The 26,382-nt window shown below is 38.7% G+C and overlaps 4 protein-coding genes across 11 annotated transcripts in view; 2 read left to right on the top strand and 2 right to left on the bottom strand.

The window, feature by feature from the left end:
* Positions 1 to 9,051, top strand: part of cep295 (centrosomal protein 295) — a 30,020-nt gene extending 20,969 nt beyond the window's left edge. For 3 of the 4 annotated variants that reach the window (XM_088345595.1, XM_088345596.1, XM_088345598.1), the window contains exon 31: positions 8,928 to 9,050. The gene's annotated coding sequence lies outside the window, so the exon portion shown is untranslated. Of the gene's footprint in view, positions 1 to 8,927 lie in introns of all 4 variants that reach the window. The other variant, XM_088345597.1, reaches the window with a different exon arrangement.
* ech1 (enoyl CoA hydratase 1, peroxisomal) lies at positions 716 to 11,790 on the bottom strand. Of its 2 annotated transcripts, none has more exons than XM_088345600.1 (10): positions 11,740 to 11,790; positions 9,101 to 9,263; positions 8,940 to 9,028; positions 5,983 to 6,107; positions 5,867 to 5,915; positions 5,720 to 5,784; positions 2,492 to 2,562; positions 2,338 to 2,409; positions 1,134 to 1,284; positions 716 to 1,059 (listed from the first exon to the last, which is right to left on the bottom strand). In XM_088345600.1, exons 2-10 carry the CDS (start codon positions 9,226 to 9,228, stop codon positions 955 to 957), a joined length of 855 nt encoding a protein of 284 aa, XP_088201726.1. In that variant the 5' UTR covers positions 9,229 to 9,263; positions 11,740 to 11,790; the 3' UTR covers positions 716 to 954. The 2 variants fall into 2 exon arrangements, with proteins under 2 accessions (XP_088201726.1, XP_088201725.1); XM_088345599.1 differs by having other exon boundaries at positions 11,546 to 11,786.
* Positions 11,586 to 20,157, top strand: sbds (SBDS ribosome maturation factor). The gene is made up of 5 exons (XM_088345601.1): positions 11,586 to 12,633; positions 12,825 to 12,954; positions 17,253 to 17,453; positions 19,566 to 19,730; positions 19,813 to 20,157. The coding sequence occupies exons 1-5, from the start codon at positions 12,506 to 12,508 to the stop codon at positions 19,936 to 19,938; spliced, it is 750 nt and encodes a 249-aa protein (XP_088201727.1). The 5' UTR covers positions 11,586 to 12,505; the 3' UTR covers positions 19,939 to 20,157.
* On the bottom strand, positions 19,468 to 25,638 carry LOC148358898 (claudin-4). 4 transcript variants are annotated; one of them, XM_088345602.1, is made up of 3 exons: positions 24,670 to 25,638; positions 23,240 to 23,337; positions 19,468 to 19,932 (listed from the first exon to the last, which is right to left on the bottom strand). In XM_088345602.1, the coding sequence occupies exon 1, from the start codon at positions 25,381 to 25,383 to the stop codon at positions 24,724 to 24,726; it is 660 nt and encodes a 219-aa protein (XP_088201728.1). In that variant the 5' UTR covers positions 25,384 to 25,638; the 3' UTR covers positions 19,468 to 19,932; positions 23,240 to 23,337; positions 24,670 to 24,723. The 4 variants fall into 4 exon arrangements, with proteins under 4 accessions (XP_088201728.1, XP_088201730.1, XP_088201732.1 ...); XM_088345605.1 differs by lacking the exon at positions 19,468 to 19,932 and adding an exon at positions 21,281 to 21,299; XM_088345604.1 differs by lacking the exon at positions 23,240 to 23,337 and having other exon boundaries at positions 24,670 to 25,637.
* Positions 25,639 to 26,382: the final 744 nt, after the last annotated feature.

Consider the following 26,382-nt stretch of genomic DNA (forward strand, 5'->3'; position numbering starts at 1 on the left):
GCTACATGAGTGCCAACTTCTGGATACTTGCAGTAACAGCAGTTTCGATGTGCGATTTTTCACTTATGACTTAAAAATGTCGCTCTTAAATATTACAAAAACATTTTAATCATCTGTAAATTCGCTGTCAATTCTGAAAAAGGATTTTCAATGTTTTTTAGTGCTGTGTATATTTGTCCCTACATACAAGGAACTTGATCACTTGCAATAAGGAGAATTCTATGAATATTTTTGTGCAGCAAAGCACTGTGGGAAGTCCAGGTAATGCTCTAAAAAAACACCTTTGTATTGGTTGATCACTCCGGGACGTTTTGTTTTCCAAACCCACGGCAGTCCATATATAGTGGATGCGATAGTTGTATCCATCTATATATAGTGTAAGTCCATGGTTGTGGAAAACCATGTACGAGCACACCTTGTAAACAGGACTCAAGAACAGACAAGCACTGTACTTGGTTGATTTAAGGGGTGACATTAATTCAATTTGTCACTCGCCATATAAACACTTATTTTGAAATGCTCCAATCAGCTCTCAGGAAACGATGGTAGTTCTGTGATTGGTTTGAGTGTAAAGGCGCTTGTGAGTTGATGCCGTTATTCCACAAAGTACATGTTTATCCCTGTAAACTTACTAATCTAATGCACTGAGGATGCAAAAGTCAAACCTCGAGATGGCAAGGGAAAGAAACACTGGTTTCAATTTATAAAGAAGTACTTAACAAATCTTTCAGCTTTTATTAGATGAATACAATCATTCAAACCTTTTTACAATAGTATCAACAATCAAAACATGCAAACAGGGCACTCAATTTGGCTTGTTGTAAGAAGTGCACTCATGTGATACTTCCACACTGATTAAGGAAAATAAACACCGGGTCTCATTAATCATGATTCTGCACACATTCAATCGTATAAATTTATGTCGGCTCTCTGGAACCAATCGTCAGGAGCTTCTCACAGTTTGGAGAACGTTATACTTTTGACATCCTTCTTCTCCATGGAGGCCTGAGCAGATTTCATCACATCTGCAGTCTGAAGCATGCTCATGTTCCACGTGGCCTGGAAACACGCATTTAAACATAACTCCGTGACATTCTAACACACAAATAATATGAGCGGTAATATGTCCTTACCATGTAGTCAAGACCCTCGGCTACACTGTGATCTCGGGAGTAAATGAGGTTGATTTTGGTACCCTGCACAGCCACCGGGCTACGGGCGGCAATTTCTGAAGCCGTTTCCAGAGCGCTCGCCATCATGTCCTCTTTGTTTGCAAATACACGGCTGCAAACAAAAAAAAACATTAGTTCCGTTGTACTACATGGGAAAATTGCTACAATGCTAAATCTGTTTCTTATCTATTCAAACATAATACAGTAGACCTTGGGATATGACATTCTGAGTAGGGGATCGCAACGTACAATTGACGTGTAGCATAGGATGGAAACCCATGGTAATCCACCAGTACCCCAGATAAAATAAATAACAAAAAAGTATATGGTAAGCACTATCTATGTGCATATGACTTAAAAGAAAACAAACAAAAAACAGAAACCTATGGCAATATGTAGTACATAGTAAAAGATACTTATGTGTAATACATTAAGTATCATAAATAAACATGTCAAAGAACCTTTTTGTTTTACCATTGGTGTTTCGTGACTGAGCTGGTACGCTTGAATTAGTGGGTGGATGCAAATCGGTAGGAACAGCAGATTGAAATTACTTCTGTTTTTAAAACTTCCACTTGCGAGGATCGTCATGCCCTTAGAAGATACTCCACTCGTGCTCTGCACCACCTATCCTCACTAGAGTTGCGGGGTAGAAAAAAATTCCTTGCTTTCATCGCCTCATTTTAAGATTGTTGATTAGTTCTGTGCCTTTTTTCTCTTTTTTGATAATCGCAAGCTTTGTTTCCATGGTTACCATGTTTTTACTTCTTCCTTTTGTATCACTGCAAGCCTTGCGAACAAAGTACAAAAAATACATTATTTTATAGCTGACTCGCAAAGTTTTCGGCAAAACGCATGATGTTCTAAGCTAAAGGAAGAGAAAGACATTGTGGGAGGTAGTTCAGCCAGTAGCATATCTGCATTTTCATGTGACCTAAACCAATAGCAGACCAGCATTATGTGACGTAACCCTGAAAAATGCAGGAATTGTATGTTTCTGGGAATGTAAAATGATTTGTTCCTACTTTTCAATAATTTTCACAATTTTACATTACTTATACTCAACTTTTCTATACTTAACGATTGTTGTCAAGTAAGGAAAATTGCAGAGTGAAAATGTCATAAGGCGGGGCCGCCTTATCCAGGGATCTAGAAAATTGTTTACCTTACTAGTCCGCTGGTCAAAGCCTCATCAGCGTACATTTTCCTTGCAGTCAGAGCCAGGTCATTTACCAAGCTGATAAAAAATTCATTAAATATAATACTGAATTTTAAATGTTATCTGCAATAATTCCGTTAAGTGATCATGAGAAGTTTACCTGCGGCTGCCGATCACTTTTGGGAGCCTTTGTAGCGTTCCAACGTCCGCAGCCAGCCCAATGTCCACTTCCTGCAAACTCAAGCAGAATTAGTCTCTCAACGTTTTTTCATCCATCCATTATCTGCACCGCTTATCCTCAGTAGGGTCACGGGGGTGCTGGAGCCATCTTCGGGCAGTGGGCAGGGGACACCCTGACCCGGTTGCCAGCCAGTCAGACAATTCGCTCGCTCCTAGGGACAATTTGGACTGGCCATTCATATTTTTTAGGAATGTGGGAGGAAAACTGAGTGCCCGTAGGAAACCCACGCAAGCATGGGAAGAACATGCGAACTCCACACAGGAGGTTCGATCTCATGACCTCAGAACTGTGCCGCAAACGCGCTAACCACTGCGTTTGCCATGCTGCCCTCTGTTTTTCATTGAACCATTTTTACAACTTAGACCATTCTCTTAAGATCATTTTCTAAATATTTGGCCTAGTTTTCCAGAAATTATGTCATCTTTCTGTTTTAAGTCTTTATTACATAATTCCTAGGGAGTACTGTGTCTAATCTCATTACTTCCAATGTTTCACTATGTCATTATTAGGGATCGACCAATTTGGGTTTTTCGGGGTCAATACCGAGTATTAAGAGGAGGTTGATGACCTATGTTTGGAGCCGATATTCATTTGAAAATGTTAACAATGCAAAAAGAAACAAAGAATATTTGTTATAAATTCAAACTTTAATAGCTTTCTGAAACCTTTTACAAAAAGGAAAATTTGAATTTCAACACAACTCAATTGATTTAAAAGTGCAACGGGGTCTGCAAACAGAAGTCTGCACTCCTGTTTTAGAAGACTGGCGATCTCATGTTATGATAAGAGCTCATCACTTCCATTTTAGAGTGCTTTTTATGCTCTCTAAATCAAAGACACACTCGATTGATGAACTAATGTTATGATAAGAGCTAATTTATCAGTCTCCACCTGAATGTGCCCTTTTAAAACAAGTTAACTAAACTTCTTATTCTACCTTTTAATCGTGTAAACGGTTTTCCATCACGAACACAGGCAAGTTGGGACAAGTTAGTTGAGCTGCCACTCTCCTGCTTCATTGGCTCCGACCCTGGGAGTTTATCCAGTCAGAAGGCGAGATGTGTGTAGCAGGATAGAGGAAGATGTGTGTAATAGGAACAAGAGAGAGAAACTGAGTCTTGGCTGCATGATACTTAATAATTGGCTCGTCGAATTAAAAAAGTGCCGTCACCGATATTTGTCAAATTCTCAAATATCAGGGCCAATAATCGGTAAACTTCTGGTTATTATCAACGATAAGATATTTCAATTCAACCACAAGAAATGCACTTACCCCTTTATTGGTCAACACTGGATGTTTTTGGACGTTAGATTTTGGCCTGTTTTTATAAATGCTGAAAATTTAAATGTGATTAACCCATCGATTTTGGACCAAATTTAGTCGAAAAAAACTAATTGTGTTTACCTTGTTTACGGTGGTCCAAATTTAGCCCCAAACATCTTTTAAAAAAGACAAATCTCAACATTTTGACCAAAACTAAGATGTATTTTAAACAGAAGTTTGTCCTGAATGCAGATTTGAGAAGGAAATTCAAAGTTTTTGAGATGGAGTGTTTGAGGAGTATGTTAGGAGTGACATGATTGGATAGATTGAGAAATGAAATTGTGAGAGACAGAACTGGAGTAGTAGTGGAACTGAGCAAGCGTGTGGATAAGAGAGTACTCTGTTGGTTTGGACACATGGAGAGGATGGATGAGGAGCGAATATTGAAGAGGATCTACAGAGCAGAAGTCAATGGAAGTAGACCAAGAGGAAGGCCGCGGTTGACGTGGATGGATGGTGGTCTAAATCTAGTGGAAGCTAGAGCTCTTGTTGGTGATAGGAATGAGTGGAGAGTTGTTGTGAAAGGATAGTGGGATGTTTGGACGCCTTCTAAGGGATGGGCAGGGCACCTGTATGATGCGGCAGTGGTAAACCAGTGAAAGCTGTCGGGCCCTGCTGTTGAACAGAAGAGTGTGTTGTGTCACCCTGACCCGAGTGACACGGCCGCTTTCTTGTGTCCCGTTTCATCTGGAAGGACGAAAGCATGACCAACTTGGGTGCCGAGGTGCTTTTTTTCTTTTCTTTGTTTTTGTTTATGTGTTTGTCTTGCTGACGGTCACCCCTCTCGAGGGAAATGACCAGGGTAGATAGATGGATAGAAGATGGAATTTAATGAGATAATTTTGAGTTATAATAATCGTAATTCAATTTGGTCCCCTTAAGAGAAATACATTTTCAATGACGGGACCGGGAGAAGTACTGTCAGTGCTGTCGCAGCAGAGCGTTCACTAAATGACCTATTTAAAGCACCTGATATTCCCAGCCAGTCTCCTATCCGAGTACGTACCCGACCTGACCTAGTTTGGGCGTTCTCAGGGTGGTATGGCCGTAAACTGGTAAATGAGTACATTTTATGGCCTCAGCAAATTCCCCGATACCAGAATTGAATAGAATCGATAGGTGCACGTGTCCTTTTCCGTTTTAATCCATTTTGGCTTCATAATGCTTAAAATATTACACATTGACTCAGTGTTCATTTTACCTCTGAAAAGTGATGAGTCCCGGGGATTCGCATGCCCAAAAATCTATGGGTCCCCAAAATTTAGTGTTATCGAGGTTGAAATTGTAAATCGGCGACAAATATCTAATATAAATCTATTTATTCATTCAGTTTTAATCATCAAATTATGAATTCATTTTCTGCATCAAATTATTGTTGGTAATATACCGATTGAAGGGATAACCACAAACCTGTCTTTTTTCATGTTCTCCTTTTATACTTCCTTTTCTTCTTAACTTATTTATACAATATCATCATTCGTAATATAATGCATCAAAGCAAGTGAGCCGTTGGAGAGCCGGCTCTTTAATAAGTTGAGCCGAAAAAGCCGGTTCTCTAAAAAGAGACGGACTTTTCACTACACAACTCGAGATCAGCGTGCAGACGAAAGTTCGAACCGCAAGACCAAAACAACATCTGCCAGATCTGCCTGACGAAAAGTTTGGAGTGCAGTACGGTAAATCTTTGTTTAAAAAAAATGTAATCGGGTAATAATGACAATTTAGTGTCAAAAAAGTTGCGTCCCCAGCAAAAATGATGCGTCTAGGACGCAGGGACGCGGGCAAACGAGGACACTGATTTACTTTATATGTGCAGAACATACCTTAACTTGGAACCAGGCGTCCTGGGTGCACAGGCGAATGTCACATGCGGTGATCAGGTCCACGCCTGAAAAAGCATTTTTCAGGAAATAGTACCTCTTATGACGCGTTTTATGGTGAAATACTTCAGTAGGATCAATAATAATTACCTCCTCCAATACACGCTCCATGGACAGCTACCACGACCGGCTTTGGACACTGGAGTCGGAAAGTTCTCAGGTAAGTCAGAATAACATGCTAACCCAAGTCTTAAAATGTGACGGACCTTCTCGATGACTGAGAAGCTGTCCTGGTATTTAGCGATGGCCCTCCGGAGGTTCCAAGAGATCCGAGCCGTGTCGTCTCCTTCCGGCTGCAGCAAGTTGCCTGCCATGTCCATCAGGTCGATACCTGGACAGAAATATAACATTTGAGTTTAGAGAATGCTGCAATTACGTGATTTTTCACTATTTTTCACTACCTTTTCATTCATTTAAGTACATTTCACATACTTTTGAGTACCGTATTTTCCGCACTATAAGGCGCACCTAAAAGCCTTTATTTTTGTCAAAAGCTGACCATGCGCCTTATAATACAGTGCGCCTTATTTATGGATCAATTTTAAAATTGCAAAGTTTTCCAACTAACTTGCAGCCACCTACTAGATTTTCCCCCGAACGCCAAGTAGTCCGCGGTGTATGCCGGGGTTTATTTACCGGCGTTTCATTGGCTAACCAATGTGTCAATCATTTGAATCGATCACTATTGGCTAAAGTTATTCGGAGGTCAAGGGGCGGATCCTTTTTATCATTTACAGGCTGGCATTGGCTTGGACGGCAAAACAAAGCCTGCAAGTGGCCGAAAAAGATGAATGCGTATAGCACGTGGCTGACGGCATAGAGAAAGCATTTTTTTCTATTCTGTATTTGTAAATATTCTATTCTCCTGGATTTACTACCCTCACGGATATAAGAGGACATTGGCTGCACATTATTATGAACACAATGACTTCGGTGAGCTACTCCTGGTTTTATATTGTCCCTGTATCTTGTTTCAGACTGAACTCGATGTTTCTGTGATAAGCGGTGCAGATAATGGATAGAATGGAGTGTCTATTTTTAAATTAAACTCAATTCCAAGTGTTTATTGTCATATGCACAGTAAAGTTGCGAGCGAAAAAGAAAATAGACACTAAGGAATAGTTGGCATTTCTTGAATCCCAAGACTTTAACCTTCCGAATGATGGAACGATACATTGGAGTGACATCGTACGGACACTGTATCCGTATATGTCTGAGACACGTATTTGTGTCTTTGCAAGCTTTCGGAATGTTAAGGCGGTAATCAGTTTGACTGAATCATCTGACTGTTTTGTCGACGTTCCCATTGTAGCGCCTTATAATCCGGTGCGTCTTATGTATGTCAAAAATAGGACCAAAAACAATTTTTTCGGGGTGCGCCCTATAACCCGGTGCGCCTTATAGTGCGGAAAATACGGTATATTTCACTACTTTTTCCATTACTATTTCTTACTACTTTTCACTTTTTTCCCAACACTTTTCACCATTTCTCACAAATTCTCAGTACCTTCATTACCTTCCTTACTTTTATTCAGAACTTTATCCATCGTGTCACAATTATCACTATTCACCTTTTCCTTACTTATCACTATTTTTTCTCCATTCTTTTCAGATGCTTTAAAATTTTTCCCCTTTCATTATTTTTCCACACTTGTAGCGATTTCTCAATACTTTTCGGTCCTTTCCCGTACTTTTCATGACGTTTCTGTACTTTTTCAAAACGTTTTACTATTAACTACTTTTCACTATTTTTCATCACTTTCAATACTTTTTCCACACCTTTTAATATTTTCACTGCATTTAAGTATCTTCCTTGCTTTTTTATATATAATTTACAGTACTTTTCCAGGTGTTTCACAAATTTTCACTACTTTTCCCATGGTTTTAGATCATTTTCACTATTTATCATACTTTTTACCACTTTATCCATCTTTCACAATTTTTGACTACTTTTCAGTACCTTTTCATTACTTTTCATGACCTTCCTTACTTATATATTATTCAGAACTTTATCCATCGTGTCACAATTTTCACTATTCAGTACTTCTCACGACTTGTCAGTACCTCTTCCATACTTGGCACTATTTTTTTTTAATCCATTCTTTTCAGATGCTTTAGCATTTTTCACTTTTCCCAATTTTTCATTACTTTTCAGTACCTTTTCACTACTTTTTGCTACTTTATTACCTTCTTTACTTTTATATATTCAAAACTTTATTCATCGTGTCACAATTTTTCAGTACTTCTCACTATTTTTCAATACTTTTCACTATGTTTCACTACATTTCAGTACCTTTTCCATACTTATAATTATTGATCAAAACTTCAGTCCTTTTCCCATACTTTTCACAATGTTTCTGTACTTTTTCAAAACCGTGCACTACTTTGTTCATACCTTTCACTATTTTTCATCACTTTTTTCATACTTTTCACTATTTGCAATACCTGTCTGTACTTTTCGCTACTTTTCAGTACCTTCCTTGCTTTTTTTTTTAGTAATTTTTAATACCATTTTAGGCGTTTTGCCATTTTTCAGTACTTTTTAGTACATTCCCAATACGTTTGAAAACTTCATTACCTTCCTTGCTTTTTCCGTACTATTTACAACTTTATCCGGCGTTTCACAAATTTTCACTACTTTTCACTATTTTTTAATACATTTTACTACTTTTTTCCAACCTTCCATGTTTTTTTTTTTAATTTTTTTCAGTACCTTATCCATATTTCCCCTACTTATGAGTACTTTTTTTTTTATATTTCCCACTTTTTTCAGTATTTTATAGTTTTCTATACTTTCGGGTTGCTTTTCCACAATTTTCACAGTTGTCATTACTTTTCAATTGTAGTCTGCATGTTTCTCAACTTTTCAGCACTTTTCCTGATGTTTTTGTGACTTTTTCCAAACCTCTCACGACTTTCTTCAAACTTTTCAGTACTTTTTGTACATATTTAGTACTTTTCCCTCTACTTTTTTAGTCCTTTTCAGTATACTTTCACTACGTTTTTTTGCGGGCGGGTTCTGAATTTGCCATAGGTTCCCACTTACAGTAATTCCCAATCATTCAGCACTGTTTCCAATACAGTAACCAATTTAAGTATTTCCCTCTTCATACACAATTTCCAGAAATTGCCTATTTCTAATTTTACATAGGACTCATTAAACCTGCTGTGAAGACCTTCCCTGCGGCGGACACCACGACCACTCTGCAGTCCGGGTCACTGGAGATCTCATTAAAGCAATCCACCATCTCACTGGAACACAAATATACTCAGTTTGGATTGACAATAAATTAATTAAATTGTTAATTTTGTTCCCCCCCTTGCCTCCAGAAAGCTTTGTTCATGGCGTTGCGCTTGTTGGGTCGGTGAAGCTCTACATGCGCGATGGCCTCTGTTGGCCGACTGATGGCCAGGGTGGTGTAAGGGGGTGTGGGGCCACTGGACGAGGACATGGCTCGGGTGATGTTGCAGGATCCGAATCCCCTTGCTTGTAAATTTAGGGTGGGGGGGAGGAAAAACAGGGAAAATTGTCAACACTTACAGTTATAGTTGCATTTTTGGGGGGGTTAAAAATCAATGAACATGTATTTTACTACAAACTAATGAAATAGAACTAATTGTACTACTTGGTACCTGTATGGTTAGTACACCTTTTCCACTTAAAGGAAAAGATGAAATCTATAGTGCAATGTGGGGTACTTGGTCACTTTGACATTAACTTAGATGACTTGGGGCTGCACAGAACACAGATTATTGCAAACTACAGACTATTTTGACATTTTAATTAAAACAACTCCAATTTCCATTTGTCCTAGAAGCGGCAGCCCTCACAGTCAACTTTCCTTTTTTTCTAGTCATACCTAAGAGACGACATAATAGTGACATGTTTTGTTTAATCTGTTCTTATTAAATAAGCAGGGTTTTACTTAGTCAGCACACTAATTTTGCTTACCAAAAAATAACAGCCTTTACTTGCTATAACATAATTTTTATGGTTTAACATGTTTGGTTGCACATTTTAACAAGACAATTGTCCAGTTCAAGAAGTATGATTCATGTTTTTACATGAGAATGTTCACAACTTTGTATGATAGTTTTTAACCAAGTTTAATATTTTACATGGTCAGGATTGTATTTAAAGATTGCCTTTTTAAATTCTTTTTTAACAGGAACATAATTATATGTCATTAAATTGTATTTGTGTATGCAGAAACTTTTCTAGAGAAAAAACAAAACTGCCACAATAAAACATGGATTAAAAACATATGCACTGTTGACTCAGATATTTAACAAAAATAAAAATAGTATGAATAAATCCCTGAATAAATAACAAAATTCACAAGAAAATATAGGCTAATACGTCACAATACAGGGGCAGCACGGCGGGGCAGTGATTAGCGCATGTGCGGCACAGTTCTAAGGTCTTTGGTTCAAATCCAGCTACCGGACTTCCTGTGCGGAGTTTGTATGTTCTCCCCTTGCTTGCGTGGGTTTCCTCCGGGCACTCCGGTTTCCTCCCACATTCCAAAGACATGCATTTCAGGTGAATTGGCCGATCCAAATTGTCCCTAGGTGTGAATGAGCGAGCGAGTTGTCTGTCCCTGTGTCCCCTGCCCACTACCCGATGATTGCTGGGATAGGCTCCAGCACCCCCGCGACCCTACTGAGGATAAGCGGTGCAGCTAATGAGACGTCACAATACAATTAACACCGCCCCCTTCTTTAAGCAACCATTCTCGATGAAATCATGAAATAGATGTAGGTAGAGCATTTGCTATTCGGGTGGTTGTGGAAAGTAGAAGCAAGAAGGGAGAGGACTGGAGGATGCTGCTTGGGAAGGTGGGAAGAAATCCCACTTGAGAAGACAGAGCTATGCCACTGCACAATAGTATTGCCCTTTACACATTGATTAACTGCTGTTAAAAGTGTCGATAAAAATTGTTCAAACCTCATATTGTTAGAAAATGATATCATGAAATTGTGAATGTATTTAATTGCTGTTAAAAGTGTCGATAAAACCTCATATTGTTAGAATATCATATAATGAAATTGTGAATGTATTTAATGGCTGTTAAAAGTGTCGATAAAACCTCATATTGTTAGAATATCATATAATTAAATTGTGAATGTGTTTAATTGCTGTTAAAAGTGTCGATAAAAATTGTTCAAACCTCACATTGCTTATTTGCTGTTAAAAGTGTCGATAAAAATTGTTCAAACTCATTTAAAGATTAGAATTAAAATGCTCTGTATTGGTAACAATGTAGTGAACATTGGGCACTCCAGGATAAACTTGAAATATACTCAAAAGAGAAAATTAAGATAGAAAACAATAATGGGATAAAAAGGTAAATATTTACAAGGTAATGCTTGCAGACTGCCTAACTTGTAAGTGCATTAGAACTACAGTGCATTGACATTAGGAGCAAAATAAGACTAGAAAAATAAAATATGGATATGCATTTTACTATACAAACACAAGGCACTTGTACAAGTCTTGTGTGCTTGCCTAAGGTGGTGATAGCCAACCCTTTAGTTACTAATTGATATTTTACTGTATTTATGGCTCCACCTAATTTTATATCCTGAATTTTGCTTTTTCTTCCTGCATTCTTTTTACATGCATATTCTTACATATCCACATTTTACTTCCATGCAATCAATTAAAATGTGCATTTTTACACAAATAGCAAACAACGTTTGTTAGTAAATGATGTGCATGAATTTAAATGACGTTTTATTTCGCCACAGAGTGAATTGATCACTTACATATTATGAAAGCAGACCTGGCAAAGAATGACAACATCGCCCTTGGGTCGACGGAGGTAGAATGAAGAGGAAAATCAAACAAACTTAAATTCGAGCAATCGCGATTATTTTGCAGCGGTGACGTTTGCAGATCGAGGAAAGTAAATATTGTATATTTATCCGTGGAGATATATTTTTTTATACAGGCGCCTCACCTACACTCTTTTGGGTCCTCAAGGCGAGACGCGTTTTTTCTCTTTCTCGTTTTTAAAAAAAACTATAGATTTGTGTGCTTTTACGGTTGCCAAGGCTCACTAGCGCCCTCCGCGTTCAGGTTTTTCACCTTTCACCCAGTGACTTTTAATTTGGAATCTTTAACCTTAGCAATTTAAACCAGATTTTTTTCAAATATACATATGAATATAGTGAAACAGGTATATTTTCTATTCAGTTATTTTGATATTTGCACGAATAAACTCCTCTTGCCACAACGTTTATCCATATATTATTTATCTGCATAAACATATTTTGGCATTCATCAGTCACCACTGAAAATTTTGATATAGATTTTTAATTCAAACAATTAATTTTTAACCTCCATTTTTAAAACAAACGTACGTTAAAATACATTTGATAAAACAGCGGATCTTTTCATCACCATCGCAGTTCTTTACGGACTGTAATTGTCGTTGCGATCATTAAAACGAAAGTTGTATAAACATCAGATGTGTTATTTTCATTTTAAGTTACCAAAACTAAATTCTAAAACTATTTAACTGAAAACGTTTCGTTTTTAAACTTAAATCAAAACATAAAATCGCTTGGAATAGTGGTTTGAAACAGCGGAACTTTTTTGTACTATCCCTAGTTTTCCACGGACTGTGTTTATCATTGCGCACCCGAAAAAGAAAGTCGCAGGCGTTTTGGAAGCACATTTCAAATATTCACAAAGGTCGTAAAATTTAATAAATATACACGAAAATGTCAATATTTACACCGACCAACCAAATCCGACTCACGAATGTGGCTGTCGTTCGCATTAAGAAAGGAGGCAAGCGTTTTGAAATCGCTTGCTATAAGAATAAAGTTCTCAGCTGGCGCTCTGGAGTGTAAGTAGAACCGTTTATCTTGATTTTGCATATTCCTCTGTGTGCTTTTTCCTATCTTCTCATGAGTATACATTTCCTCACAACGTTATGATACAAATTGCAATTGTTTTTCAACACCAGTCTTTAAGTCAAACCCCTGTTTCCAATCCTGCTGGGTAGTACATGACTGTCACGTGTGTTATTGTCTACAGAGAGAAAGACCTGGATGAGGTTTTGCAGACCAACTCTGTTTTCGTCAATGTCTCAAAAGGGCAGGTGGCCAAAAAGGATGACTTAAGCAAAGCTTTTGGTACAGAGGATCTCACCGAAATCTGCAAACAGGTCCAGTATTAATCACTGATCTCCCAGTAATATTTATCCTTAATCTCATCTCATTAGCCGTACCGCTTATCCTTATTAGGGTCGCGGGGGGGCTGGAGCCCATCCCAGCCATCTCCGGGCAGTGGGCAGGGGACACCCTGAACTGGTTGCCAGCCAGTCGCAGGGCACACAGGGACAGACAGCTCATTCACACCTAGGGACAATTTAGACCGGGCAATTCACCTGAAATGCATGTTTTTGGAACGTGGGAGGAAATGTAAAGCTATGTAAACATCTTTGTTTCACTCAAGGCTAACACATCAATCTTCCTTTTAGTCATCATCCTTTTGAACTTCTCTTTTTTTTCCACTGAGTCGCTTTACTTCCACATCCTCTCACATTTAGTGACCCTATATTTCTTTCTTTCGGTCTCCGACACCCTTTCTTTCCATTGCTGTCTCTTACACCCAAGAGCAAGGCAAGTTGGAGGGACGAAAGCATGACCAACTTGGGTGCCGAGGTGCTTAACTTGTTTTAGTGTTTGGGCATTTGGGTTGACCATGGTTAATGTTTTGTGTTTTTTGTTACTTTTCCTTTTTTTTCTTTTCTTTGTTTTTGTGTATGTGTTTGTCTTGCTGTTGGTCCCCATCACTCGAGGGATATGATCAGGGTTGATAGATGTAAACGTACACAATAATTTATTTAAGGCTTTAGTCTGCCCTTATATTTTCTGATTGCAATGGTTTGGTTAATCCTTTCTTTTTCTGATTGCTCTTGATTATACTGTATATGCATTTGTGTAATCTTACTGCTTTGGTGAACTAACGGGTTCCCTCGGCTATTTTTCCAAATGATAGTGGGATGAGAGGTGCGATTATGTAATCGCAAAACACTGCTGTTAAAGCATTGTATAAGCAGACAGAAACCCTAACAAAGTATCCCCAGAAGAGGACGCTGTTTTCCTAAAAATGCATGTCAATATGATTACCAGTAACCCTCGCGTTGTCTTCATTTTAAGCACCATTTTTGTACATTTTAATACAAAACACATCAAAATGTGAATAAAAACAAACTTTCATTTTTCTACTGTTGGGACCAATATAGAAAAAGAACATTCAATAAATGAAATATAATTCAGGGGGATTTTTCAGGGTTTTCAACAACAAAGTGGCATGTCATTTTGACCGCGGAGAGCGGGAAGGTTAATTACTCCCCAAAAATACCTAGCCACGGAAAATGCAGTTTTCCTTTTAAATTGAAAATTGCATCGATATTGCAATACTGTTCTAAAAAAACGCAATACGATTTTTTTTTCCCAAAATCGTACAGCCCTATTCTGGGACTTGTAGTACGGAGACAAATGATACTCAAAAAAACTCCGGTTGACTCGCGTTAAAAGCCTTATGTATATTGGGTGATTTCTGCGGGACATTTTTGTTTTTTATTTCCTGCCTCTATACGGGAAAATTTTACATTTTATAGTGAATGTAACGGTTCTATCCATCCATATACATTGTAATTCTATGCTTTCGGCTTGCCATGTTATAAGCACAAATTGTAAACACACAAGATGTCGCAATGGCACTTACTTTTGGAGCATGAAGGAAAACAGCTCTGTATTTTGCAGAATCTTCCGAGTGACATTAAGAAAATCCTCCTTTACTTCGTGTCAAAGGTTAAATGAGGAAACAACTTGCATTTCTGTCTCTCTCCGCCTTTGTAATCCATCTATACAGGGTTATTTGTTTGTTTGTTAAGCAGGGGTCGGGAACCCAAATTGTTGAAAGAGCTGATTTGGACAAAAAACAAATTTGTCTGGAGCCGCAATAAAATTAAAAGCCTTTAAATAAACACAACACAACACATACTGTATGTAGCTACTGGACTCTCTCAGAAAATTAGAATATTGTGATAAAGTTCTTTATTTTCTGTAATGCAATTAAAAAAACAAAAATGTCATACATTCTGGATTCATTACACATCAACTGAACTATTTCAAGCCTTTTATTATTTGAATATTGCTGATTTTGGCTTACAGCTGAAAAAAACTCAAAAATCCTATCTCAAAATATTAGAATACTTCCTCAGACCAAGTAAAAAAAATAATTTTATAACAGCAAAACTAAATCAAACATTTGAAAATGTCCATTGATGCACTCAGTACTTGGTCGGGAATCCTTTTGCACGGATTACTGCATCAATCCGGCGTGGCATGGAGGCAATCAGCCTGTGGCATTGCTGAGGTGTTATTGATGCCCAGGATGCTTCGATAGCGGCCTTCAGCTCATTTGCATTTGTAGGTCTGGTGTCTTTCATCTTCTTCTTAACTATACCCCACAAATTCTCGATGGGGTTCAGGTCAGGGGAATTAGCAGGCCAATCAAGGACAGTGATGCCATGGTCAGTGCACCAGTTACTGGTGGTTTTGGCACTGTGGGCAGGTGCCAGATCATGCTGGAAAATGAAATCCTCATCTCCATAGAGCTTTTCGGCAGATGGAAGCATGTTCTGCTCTAAAATCTCTTGGTACACAGTTGCATTTACTCTGGACTTGATGAAACACAGTGGACCAACACCAGCAGCTGACATGGCTCCCCAAACCATTGCTGACTGTGGGAACTTCACACTGGATTTCAAGCAACTTGGATTTTGCTCCTCTCCAGCCTTTCTCCAGACTCTGGCGCCTTGACTTCCAAATGAAATGCAAAACTTGCTTTCGTCTGAAAAGAGGACTTTGGACCACTCTGCAACTGTCCAGTGCTTCTTCTCCATAGCCCAAGTCAGACGCTTCTTCCGTTGTCTTGAGTTCAGAAGTGGCTTGACCATGGGAATTGTAGCCCATTTCCCGGACACGTCTGTGAACTGTGGCTTTTGATACCTGGACTCCAGCTTCAGCCCACTGTCTTTTAAGCTCCCTCAAATTCTGGAAGCGGCTCTTCTTCACAATTTTGTTAAGGCTGCGGTCATCTCTCTTGGTTGTGCAGCGTTTCCGGCCACATTTTTCCCTTCCAACAGACTTTTTGTGGATATGCTTTGAAACTGCACTCTGTGAACAGCCTGCTCTTTGAGAAATTTCTTTTTGTGTCTTACCCTCCTGATGGAGGGTATCAATGATGGTCCTCTGCACAGCAGTCAGATCAGCAGTCTTCCCCATACTTGTGATTTAGTTTACTGAACCAAGCTGAGTGTTTTTAGGGGCCGGAAACCTCGCAAGGTGTTTCGAGTTAATTAGATGATTCAGGTGATTAGTTGAATAGCCTACTTGTATACTTTTTCATGATATTCTAATATTTTGAGATAGGATTTTTGAGTTTTCTTAAGCTGTAAGCCAAATTCAGCAATATTAAAATAATAAAAGGCTTGAAATAGTTCAGTTGATGTGTAATGAATCCAGAATGTATGACATTTTTGTTTTTTTAATTGCATTACAGAAAATAAAGAACTTTATCACAATATTCTAATTTTCTGAGACAGTCCAGTATATTAGCCTACTATCCTGTGAAGTATGATACACCACATGACTACTCGGTTGCAGGATACAGCCTCAAGTTGAACTTCATTAGTATATTAATGAATAAGAGAATGTTTTACTGTTTTTATACAATTAAAAAAATGAAGAAAGTGATCAAATGTTTGATGTCATTTTTATTTTTAGGATTTGAAAAAACAAAATGCACTGTGCATAAGTGCCCCCTTACCTGAGAGAAAAAATGAGTTCAATAAAATGCAATACGCATCTATAAAAACTAAAATGGCTGCCTTTTGAGATGGTGAAGTGAATAAAATCACAATATAGAGTTTAAGATTCATTTATGTGCAGTGATTTTTCTCTTTTTACCTTTGGGCTCCATGGCTGATCATACACAGTTTGTTTTAACGCTGCCCCTTTAAAGGCGGGGCTTGAGGTGCGCAGCTGGCACTCACACAGGGATTACGTAAGAGAGGAAAACAAGCAAAGGAGATAAAAGCTTTTACCAACTTCATAGTTTAAACCCCTTTTTAAATTAGAATTATTTTACGTATTTTTACGGCATTGGAAAACGTTAAATGTGATGGTGTTGCTTTATGTTTGTCCTCCTACAGAGAGCATATCAAAAGAAATATATATTTTCCTCCCCTATCATTTTTTTTAATTTTTAAACATTTTTGGAAGAGCACAAAAAGCCAATCTTCAGCGATAAAGAACCGCGTGTGACCGACACCCCGGTCTTTAGGCATGTCTGTACACAATTCATTAGGATTGCTCCCGAAATCCAATATTCGGTTTCCAATCGGTTCATTGCCTGCATGTAAATGTAAACGTTGTTGCATCCGGACAGATCCTCTCCAAAGGGGAGCTGCAAGTGTCTGACAAGGAGCGTCAGAACCAGCTTGAGACCATGTTCAGGGACATCGCTACGATCGTGGCCGACAAATGTGTCAACCCAGACACCAAGAGGCCATACACAGTCACCCTTATCGAACGCGGCATGAGAGACATCCACTACTCGGTCAAGACCAACAAGAGCACCAAGCAACAGGTAACGGATATTTGGACAATGTGAAGTCTATAGAGTTAGAGGATCGTGACCATTGAGTGAGAAGTCATTAGATTATTAGTGGCTTAAATGTGTCAAATGATTGAATTGAATACAATTGTCTTGTTGTTATAGTCACCGATAACAATGTAGTGAAACATTGTATGCAACGAGATTAGACAAGGTACTCAAGGGTAAACGTGTAATATAACTTTAAAGAGAAAAATAAGATAAAAGACTGTCAGGATAAATAGGCAAAACTATTTTTGACATAATGATTAGAGCTTGGCCTTAGTTATCATAATAGTGCAATGCATTGTGACAACAGTGCAATAAAAAGTAGTGCTGTAAAATTTATCAGCAACAGACATTCCGCAATACAGTAAGTCTTAAGACATATATTTTCACAGTCTTGCGTGCTTGTTTAGGGTGGTGGTAGCCCTGGGGAAGAAACTGTCTTGAGTTTGGTTGTCCTTGTTTTAGAGACAGCGATTGTCCCATTACCAAGAAAACAAAGGTAAATAAAACCTTATTTATTACCATAGTCTTGTGGTAATATCTGATAATGCATCATTATAAATGATTAAATTAAAATGGTTCTGGGAAAAAAAATCAAGAATAAAAGGTATAATTTACAATATTGACTTTATTCAAAGATTTTTGTTTTCAAACAATTAAGTTCATTTTTCAAATAAGATAAAAAAAGGTACACTTGTGAAATTGGTAACATTGGCTCGTTATTATGCTAATACAACAATCCATTAAATAAAAAAATTGTAACCCAATTGTAAGACAAGAAATAATAATGCACCAGAAAATATGAATTCAGTAAATTATTGGTAAAACAGTTTTTAAGAATAGATTTGATAAAAAGTGACATTTTAATATAGTGGGTGGGTCTGGGTGTATACCTTAACCTCTAGGGTTGTAAGGGCAATATTACCTTTGGTGTGTCTTGGGAAAGTACAGCCTGGTGGTGCCCATCCTGCTCCAAACCTACATTTGTTTCCAAGCGGTCTTGAACTGGGAACCTTTCCCGCGTGTTATGCAAATTTGCTAACCACTGCACTACACAAAACACAACTTGGCCCTCTTCATATTTGTATTTGAGTTTATAATAGTCCATCTATCCATCCATTATCTGCATCACTTATCCTCAGTAGGGTCGCGGGTGTGCTGGAGCCCATCCCAGCCATCTTTGGGCAGTGGGCGGGGGAGACCCTGAACTGGTTGCCTGCCAGTCACATGGCACACAGAGACAGACAACTCGCTCGCTCATTCACACTTAGGGACAATTTGGACCAGCCAATACACCTGACATGCATCTTTTTGGAATGTTGGAAGAAACTAGAGTGCCCGGAGGAAACCCACACAGGCACGGGGAGAACATGCAAACTCCACACAGGAGGTTCTATCTCATCACATGAGATCTGTGCTGCACACGCACTAACCACTGCGTCGCCGTGCTGCCCAGAGATCAATATTTCACCAAAAATGTAAAAATACGTGATCAACAGGAAGAAAGTTGCCATTTTCTCAAAATAAAAGTAACATTTTAATAATAACCGTAGCTAATTGTCAGCTAAATTATTGATTGGGTACCTTTATGCAATAACAAAGTAGTAAAATACTGGTTAATCATCAGCCCGGCAGCACAGTGGTTAGCGTGTGTGCGGCACAGTTCTGAGGTCATGAGATCGATCCTCCTGTGTGGAGTTTGCATATTCTCCCCGTGCTTGCGTGGGTTTCCCCGGGCCCCCGGTTTCCTCCTACATTCCAAAAACATGCTTGTCAGGTCAATTGGCCGGTCCAAACTGTCCCTAGGTGGAAATGAGTCTGTCCCTGTGTGCCCTGCGACTGGCTGGCAACCAGTTCAGGGTGTCCCCTGCCCACTGCCTGAAGATAGCTGGGATGGGCTCCAGCAACCCTGCGACCCTACTGAGGATAAGCAGTGCAGATAATGGATGGATGGTAATCATCAACAAAAGTGTAATTGTAATTTTATTAAATCAGAAGAAATGACAGAGGAAAATCACTCAATACACCATTTTTCCAACTGTGAGAATAAAATGTGAAATAAGTCTTCATGTGTATGGTGTGATGCGTCGTACGCAGGCCCTGGAAGTGATCCGACAGCTGAAGGAGACCATGCAGATCCAGCGGGCCCACATGAGGCTGCGGCTTGTGCTGCCCGGCAAAGAGGCCAAGCGCCTCAAGGAGAAAGTCAAACCTTTCCTGCAGATCGTGGAGCGCGAAGATTTTGAGGAGAGCTTAGAAATTGTCAGTCGGCCGCCTCCACGGCCTTTACTTTTCAAGGTGACACGGGCAAAAGTTGAGGGCTCTTTTACTGGGTCTTTCGTAGGTTTGTCTGGTGGATCCCGGCTGCTACAGGGAGCTGTGCGAGCTGATCCGCTGCGAGACCAAAGGCCGAGGCGCCGTGGATGTCATCAGTCTGAAGGACGTGGAGGAAGGAGACGAGAAGCTGTAGGGAGAGAATCCTTCAAAATCTTTCGTAAAGACATTGAGCGCTCAATCCTGGTAAAAACCTGTTTATTTTCTGGGTTTTTCTTCTGTGTGGCAAATGTTTGGTCATCTCTGCTTTACAGCACTTTATTTATTCTTTTTACTGATATGTAAAATTCAAATGCGTATATAAGAGTGACTTCATTTTCATTCAATAACAAATTAAAGGAGATCCGGAGACAAATATGTGTGATGATTGTGAACTTACAAAAAGTACAGACGCTCCCCTACTTACGAACATTCGAGTTACGATAAATGTTAAATTCAAAGATTTTTTTCGGGATGTCGAAAAATACTTGGACATTTTTGTTAGATTTTGTATTGTGCACCTTTTTTCAAGTACAGGACATTACTGTAGTTCTTTTTTCCGCCGCTACCGGCGTGTGGTGGCGTTGTGAGAGGTCACCCAGCTTCCACCCCGAAGAAGAAATTCGGCTTCCTCTTCCTAGTTCGTGGGTAAACTGCGGTAAGAACTTTAACTTTTACTTTTTAATAACACGTGCATCCATTCAATGTGGTTGGTGTAAAGTGTAAAGAAGAGATGAGCCGTTTCTTTTGAAACGAAAGTGGAATAAGGAAGCTTGGTGCGGTTAAGAAAATGGTTGGATCGCTGATTTTCGGTCACTTTTTACCACGGAGGAGGACCTGTTGAAGCTCAACTTTATTTATCTTTATTGAGCATATTATTTTATGAAATGTTTTTTTTTAGGACAAACCAATACAGGTTACTTATACAAGCCTTAAACATACTTTTATATACCATAAACATACAAAATATAGCACTGAAGCATCTTAAAAACAAATTCAACTTACAAACGATCGTCCTTCGTCAGAAAATAATAGTAATGCTGAATAAAATTTAAATAAAAACTCTTACATTGATACTAAACTAAACAATATACCATTAGTCTTTCTTCAGTAAGTAAAACTCAATATTAAAGTTACCCAGACTTGAACCGATATATGAAGGTGTAGGGTGGTGCGTTTATCTTGGCCATCAATTATTTTTTGTGTATTTTTTGATACTGTACAGAATAAAGCAGTACTTTTATATGGTCAGAAATGAAAAAAAGAATAGAAAAAAATCTGTATAATTGTTAATTGAGGAAGTCGCCTAACTCTTGAAGCTCATCTTCCAAAAGTAAGTTAAACTTCACTTTATTTATTTTTACAGAGCATATTATTTCATGAAATGTTTATTTTTTAGTGCAAAACAATACAGGTTACTTATACAAGCCTTAAATATAAATATAGCACTGAAGCAACTTACGAACAAATTCAACTTACAAACAATTGTCAGGATCTCGTTCATACTTGGGGCAGCGTCTGTAATTTGAAAGGGACATTGTTGTAGGAGAAATAGCTTTAAATTGTATTTACTTGGTTTTATAGGGTTTGAAATCTAATTTGCATGTGTACGGATCACCCAGTAGGTGGGCCTGAAAATCCACCACCAGAATTAGTCCAAAATGGCCCATTTTTTCTTTAGTGTTATCAAAAATACCAAAATGAAAAGGTAGTGGAAATCTGAGGAAAAAAACGAAACAAAAGCAGAGGAAAAAGAGCAGGAAAAATCCAGAAAAAAAAGAAGGAAGCAATCCTCAAAACGTATTTTATTTTAGCTTTTTTAATGATCTATTTTGCACTTCATTGATAATGATTGATCAATCCGAAGAAAAATGTAAACATTCTTTGATTCTAACAAACTCATGTTTATTTTCGAGGCAAGAAAATCAAATCAATAAAGCACAGAACATTGCATCAAGAGTGTGTGGTTTATGTAATCTATTACTTCCAGCGGAAACCAATTTTTAAAAAGGAAAAAGGGTCTTTGGTGACTGATAATGAATCGTTTTAGGTTCTTCCCTGTTTTGGCAGAGTTTGCGACTGGAAACTGCTTGGGGAAATACCTATGAGTTGTGCAGATATGTCTTGTTTTGTGTTCTTATTAAAAGTTATCTCTTTGTGATTGTATTTCCATTTATTCCATTTTCACCATCATCACCAACATATTTATTCACCTCATTCAGTTTATAAATATAAATCTAGATTGTAATGAATTTGCATAATATTTGTTACTAGATAAACATGATTATTATTGGAATAAAATGTTTAGTGTCATCTGCAAATATAACTAATTTCAGTAGTTTTGAAACATTAAATATATCTTTAATATATAAATGGAATAGCTTTGGACCCATGACCCATCCCTGTGGTACTCCACAACAGATGTCCAAGTATTCAGATGTCAACTCTCCCATTTTCACATATTGTTGTCTCCCAGTCAAATAACTTTGAATCCATCCAAAGTCCTCTCCCCTGTTGCCATATCGGTCCAATTTTTCGAATAATATGGTATCAAATGTTTTTTTTTAAGTCTGTATATCTTCTTTTCTATGCTATCGGTAATTCCTTCAACGGCATCAATAACAGCCATGTTGTCGATCTGTTAGCTCTAAAGCCTTATTGACTTTCGATGATTTATGCTTATCTCTAAATTTGTCAAGTCTATTGTTAAAAAGTCTTTTTAATATTCTGAAGATTTGACCCGAACTGGGCAGGCTATGAATGAGTTGATGACAACACTGATATGTTAAAATGTTTTATTAAACACAGTGGTTTGCATCTTTTCTTCACAGTTCTGAGTTGTGTACTTTGGTACTTCTTTCAACATCCCGTAAACTTCAGTTTACACACATCAAATACCAAAAGTTGAGTAGAAAATAACCCAATTTTCCATTTGGATCAATTAAATTTTTACAATCCAATTTGTTTCGGGTTTTAGTTATTAGTCTCTTTCAGACCCATAAATGATTTATTCTGACTCTTCTCATTTTAATTGGCACGTGACAATGTTTCTACGTTTATCTCTTTCTCCAAAAATTGAATACACATCAAGGTTATTTCGACGAGAGAAACAAATGTCATTTAAAAAAAAAAGCCACACGATGAAAATCTATGGCAGGGGTCCCTAACCTTTTTCAAACTGAGATCTACTTTTTGCTACTTATTATCTCAAAGGGCACCCAGTTTGTTATATATTTCTGAAATAATAACTTGTACTACTTACTATGTGGTTTCTATCTTATTACAGGATAATATTTGGAAGTAGAAAGGAAAGGGAGAGAGAAAAAAGACAAAGATAAAGAAGATAGAAAAGAAAGAAAAGAGAAAGAAACAAAAGAAAGATTAAGAAAAGATGAGAGAAGTAGGAAATGACTCAGTCAACCACTAAAAAAATACATTTACTAGAAAATCCCAATGACCTTGCACTGGTGGGGTATTTTCAGAACTGGTCCGCGGGCACCTTAGCTGTCCATAGGGGGCACCCTGGTTCCCACAGGCAGGGTTGTAGACCCCAGTTCTATAGCAACATAATTTTCCAGAGACACCATTATTAGTAGACCGTTACAATGTGTGAGTATGCATATGTTTTTAATAAATTCATTCCCTGTTCATTTGAAACGTTGGGTTTGTCCTTTGAGATGTCCTTAAAAAGTAGAAATTTAAATATTTTCTCTAAAAAGTATGTGTTAGCAGAGTTCAAAGAGCCCTTATGCTTTATTTCAACCCCTGCACATATCTGCTTGTATCTTACTTTATGCAAAGCTGTTCAGAGTGGAACACATTAGGTAGGAGTAGTGAGGTATGGTGGTAGCTGCAGAGGAATGTCATGCTAATCCCAAGGTTTTTCTTTTTTTATTTGTTAGTTTAGCATAAAAATGGTGAAAGTAATGAGACCTTCAAGTACAGTCCAAACGCCAGTCCACAATTATCCATTTAATTGTTTAATAATTCACAAATTGACTTGAATAGCCACATGGCGTGGCCTCGATAACCGAACTATCAAAACGGTGATGTGTTTTCAGTCGGGCATGGTTTACTCACAATACACAACCTTGGGCAGAGACATTTATTTTAGACCATGGGAAAGTTTGTGTTTAAGGAGAAGTGTCTGTCAGACGAACGTTTTATGCCATGGCTAAAAGCTGTGCCAGGTACAATGTATGATGTAACGTGTGCAAATTATTTTTAATTTCAATCTTTTTTGTCAAATTAGTCTTAGATTTAATTTCAAAAGGCATTAAAAAGTCTAATAAAAGTCTTGAATGTAACTTACCTTACCCTGTTAATGCACTGAATGGAGGCTAAATGTCAACAAAACACTCTGCGAATGAGAACGCCACTGCCACCTAGTGTAGCGGAGGTGCAATTGCACTTTGTTCTGGATGAGTAAAAAAAATGTCTGCTTGCTCCCTCAGAATAGCCCACCCCACTATTTGAGGACCACTGCTGTAACTAGGGTTGGGTAGGGTTACTTTAACTTGATTACATTCAATTACTTTTGGATTACTCCAATACCAAATACGCTCTATAAAAGACAAAAGAAACTAAATATGAATAAAATAACTAAATTTTGTGCAGGCTTGGGGAGCGACGGAACACATGGAACGGCAAAAATGACGTTGGCAAGCTGTTTGGATTTATTTTCATTTTGTTTCTGTCGCATTTTATGTTCGTTTTGTCGGAGATCAAAGAGATCAAAGCCAGGAGAGAAAGCTTACCACATGTTGTGAGTCATCATTTTATTCATATTTAGTTTCTTTTGTCTTTTATTAGCATATTTGGTATCGGAGTAATCCAAAAGTAATTGAAAGTAATCAAGTTAAAGTAACCCTACCCATCTCATTCTCACCTATGACAAATAATGCTGTCCTGTCCAAATTAGGTCCATGGTTTTTTGTCCACATCAGATGGGCGCCGACCCACGTTGGTACTGGCTGTGTGTGAAGGTGGCCCGGTTGATGGTGTTGAGTGGGTGGGTCACCTCCTCCGGGATCGGCGAACCCACGGGGACCCGGTCGTCGACGGTGGGACACATGGTGGTTAGAACGGTCCCCCCTGCCACCGTCAGCGCAAAGGAAACCCACCCCAAATACAGCGCCGGCCCCCAGTACCGCCTCAGGTGCGCGGCCCCCTCCAGAGGCTGACCGGTGTGATGACAAGTCCAAGCGATGGGAACCAGAATGAGGAACCCGGATAAAACAAACATCACCCCGGATACCACTTTCACCTGCCTCCGCTTGGGGAACCACCAGGCTCCGGCCCCGCCCACCAGGGTCGCGAAACCCCCCACGGACACCGCAGCGACGATCAGGGTCCTCCAGGTCCGGAAACTCCCAGAAAGAGACAGAAGGGAGCGGTAAAACGAGCAGTGCAGCTCGCCGTCGTGCGCCAGGTCCCAGTGCTCCCATTCCAGCCACACTCCGTCCCAGTAAGCCGGCAGCGTGGCGGTGGAGTTATCCAGGGTGCCGGTCACAGTCCACAAGGCCGTGCAGCGGGTCAAGATGGCGCACAGCCACCCGAGGAGGGATAGACCCAGAGCCGCCAGCTCCAGGCGCCGCCGCATGCTCGTTCGGGGGGGAAGACGGGAGCAAAGGCGGCGGTCCTGGTTTGGTGGAGAACCGGTCGGACTGGGTCAGTAATCGGAGGAAGGCCAAACCCGCCCGGCCGGAATCCTTTGTTGGTTCTGACATCATTTCAAAACAAACTCACTCCCTCCCCGTTTGAGTTGGCAGCAAGGAGGACAAAAGCTTCATTGTAGGATTTTGTTGTTTGAACTCTTAGTCGAGATGATTTCAAGCAAATTTTTGGTTCGGGGGCCATTTTAGGTTCAGAGCTTTAAGGGTGCTGAGCAATGTTCCCTGTAATTTTCCTTACGGGTCTGAGCGTCCACACAAAGTGGGTGAGCAACGCTTGAAACAACAGTGAGCAACAGCAATCCCAAGTGTGGCAACTGAGTCATTATCAAAACACGTCCAAAACTTGACATCACGTTACATTTTTGCTGAGTTTCCGGCAATGCAAAATGATTTTTCACTTTTGAATGAATTGACTCATGTACGATTGCAAAGGTTGCAGGGCCTACAAACGTCATTTGTTTTTACAATTCTTTCACAAGATTTCCATTTCTTTTATTCCTGGTATCTTAGTAACATTTTTGGGGGCTTATTGAGTCAGTTGGACAATACATAACTGTATTTAATTACATTTTTTAGTGGAAGTACAATGTTGGCAACAAGATTCACTTGATAGAATTGGAAATTATTTGAATGCAACACAAACTTTTTCCTCTTTTTCCCCTGTTTTTTCTCCTTTTTTTAAATTCCTTTAAAAAAAAAATCTCATTGTGTTACCTTTTCTTTTTGTTCTCCATTACCTTTTTCCCTTTATTTGCTTCTTTCTTTTCTGGATTTTTCCTTCTCTTTTCCTTCTCTTTTTCTCTCCTTTTGTTTGGTTTTTTTCTCAGCTTTCCACAACCTTTTAATTTTGGTATTTTTGTCTTTTTTGTTCTATTTTCCCCCCTCTTCCTTTAAGTCATTTTGTGCACAATTTTACATTGTATTTG

Source organism: Urocampus carinirostris, chromosome 10, assembly GCF_059441175.1.
Source record: "Urocampus carinirostris isolate Australia breed hairy pipefish chromosome 10, RoL_Ucar_1.0, whole genome shotgun sequence".
Lineage (NCBI taxonomy): Eukaryota > Metazoa > Chordata > Actinopteri > Syngnathiformes > Syngnathidae > Urocampus > Urocampus carinirostris.

What these genes read in the sequence shown, in the direction of transcription:
- sbds (XM_088345601.1), top strand. Translation starts at nt 12,506, where the DNA reads ATGTCAATATTTACACCGACCAACCAAATCCGACTCACGAATGTGGCT. An exon ending in CTCAGCTGGCGCTCTGGAGT is followed by an intron (nt 12,634 to 12,824) that starts GTAAGTAGAACC and finishes TATTGTCTACAG; the next exon opens with AGAGAAAGACCTGGATGAGG. An exon ending in TCACCGAAATCTGCAAACAG is followed by an intron (nt 12,955 to 17,252) that starts GTCCAGTATTAA and finishes GCATCCGGACAG; the next exon opens with ATCCTCTCCAAAGGGGAGCT.
- LOC148358898 (XM_088345602.1), bottom strand. Translation starts at nt 25,383, where the DNA reads ATGCGGCGGCGCCTGGAGCTGGCGGCTCTGGGTCTATCCCTCCTCGGG.
- ech1 (XM_088345599.1), bottom strand. Translation starts at nt 11,582, where the DNA reads ATGTTGTCATTCTTTGCCAGGTCTGCTTTCATAATAT. An exon ending in GCTTCTCAGTCATCGAGAAG is followed by an intron (nt 5,916 to 5,982) that starts GTCCGTCACATT and finishes TTCCGACTCCAG; the next exon opens with TGTCCAAAGCCGGTCGTGGT. An exon ending in TGGAGCGTGTATTGGAGGAG is followed by an intron (nt 5,785 to 5,866) that starts GTAATTATTATT and finishes ATGCTTTTTCAG; the next exon opens with GCGTGGACCTGATCACCGCA.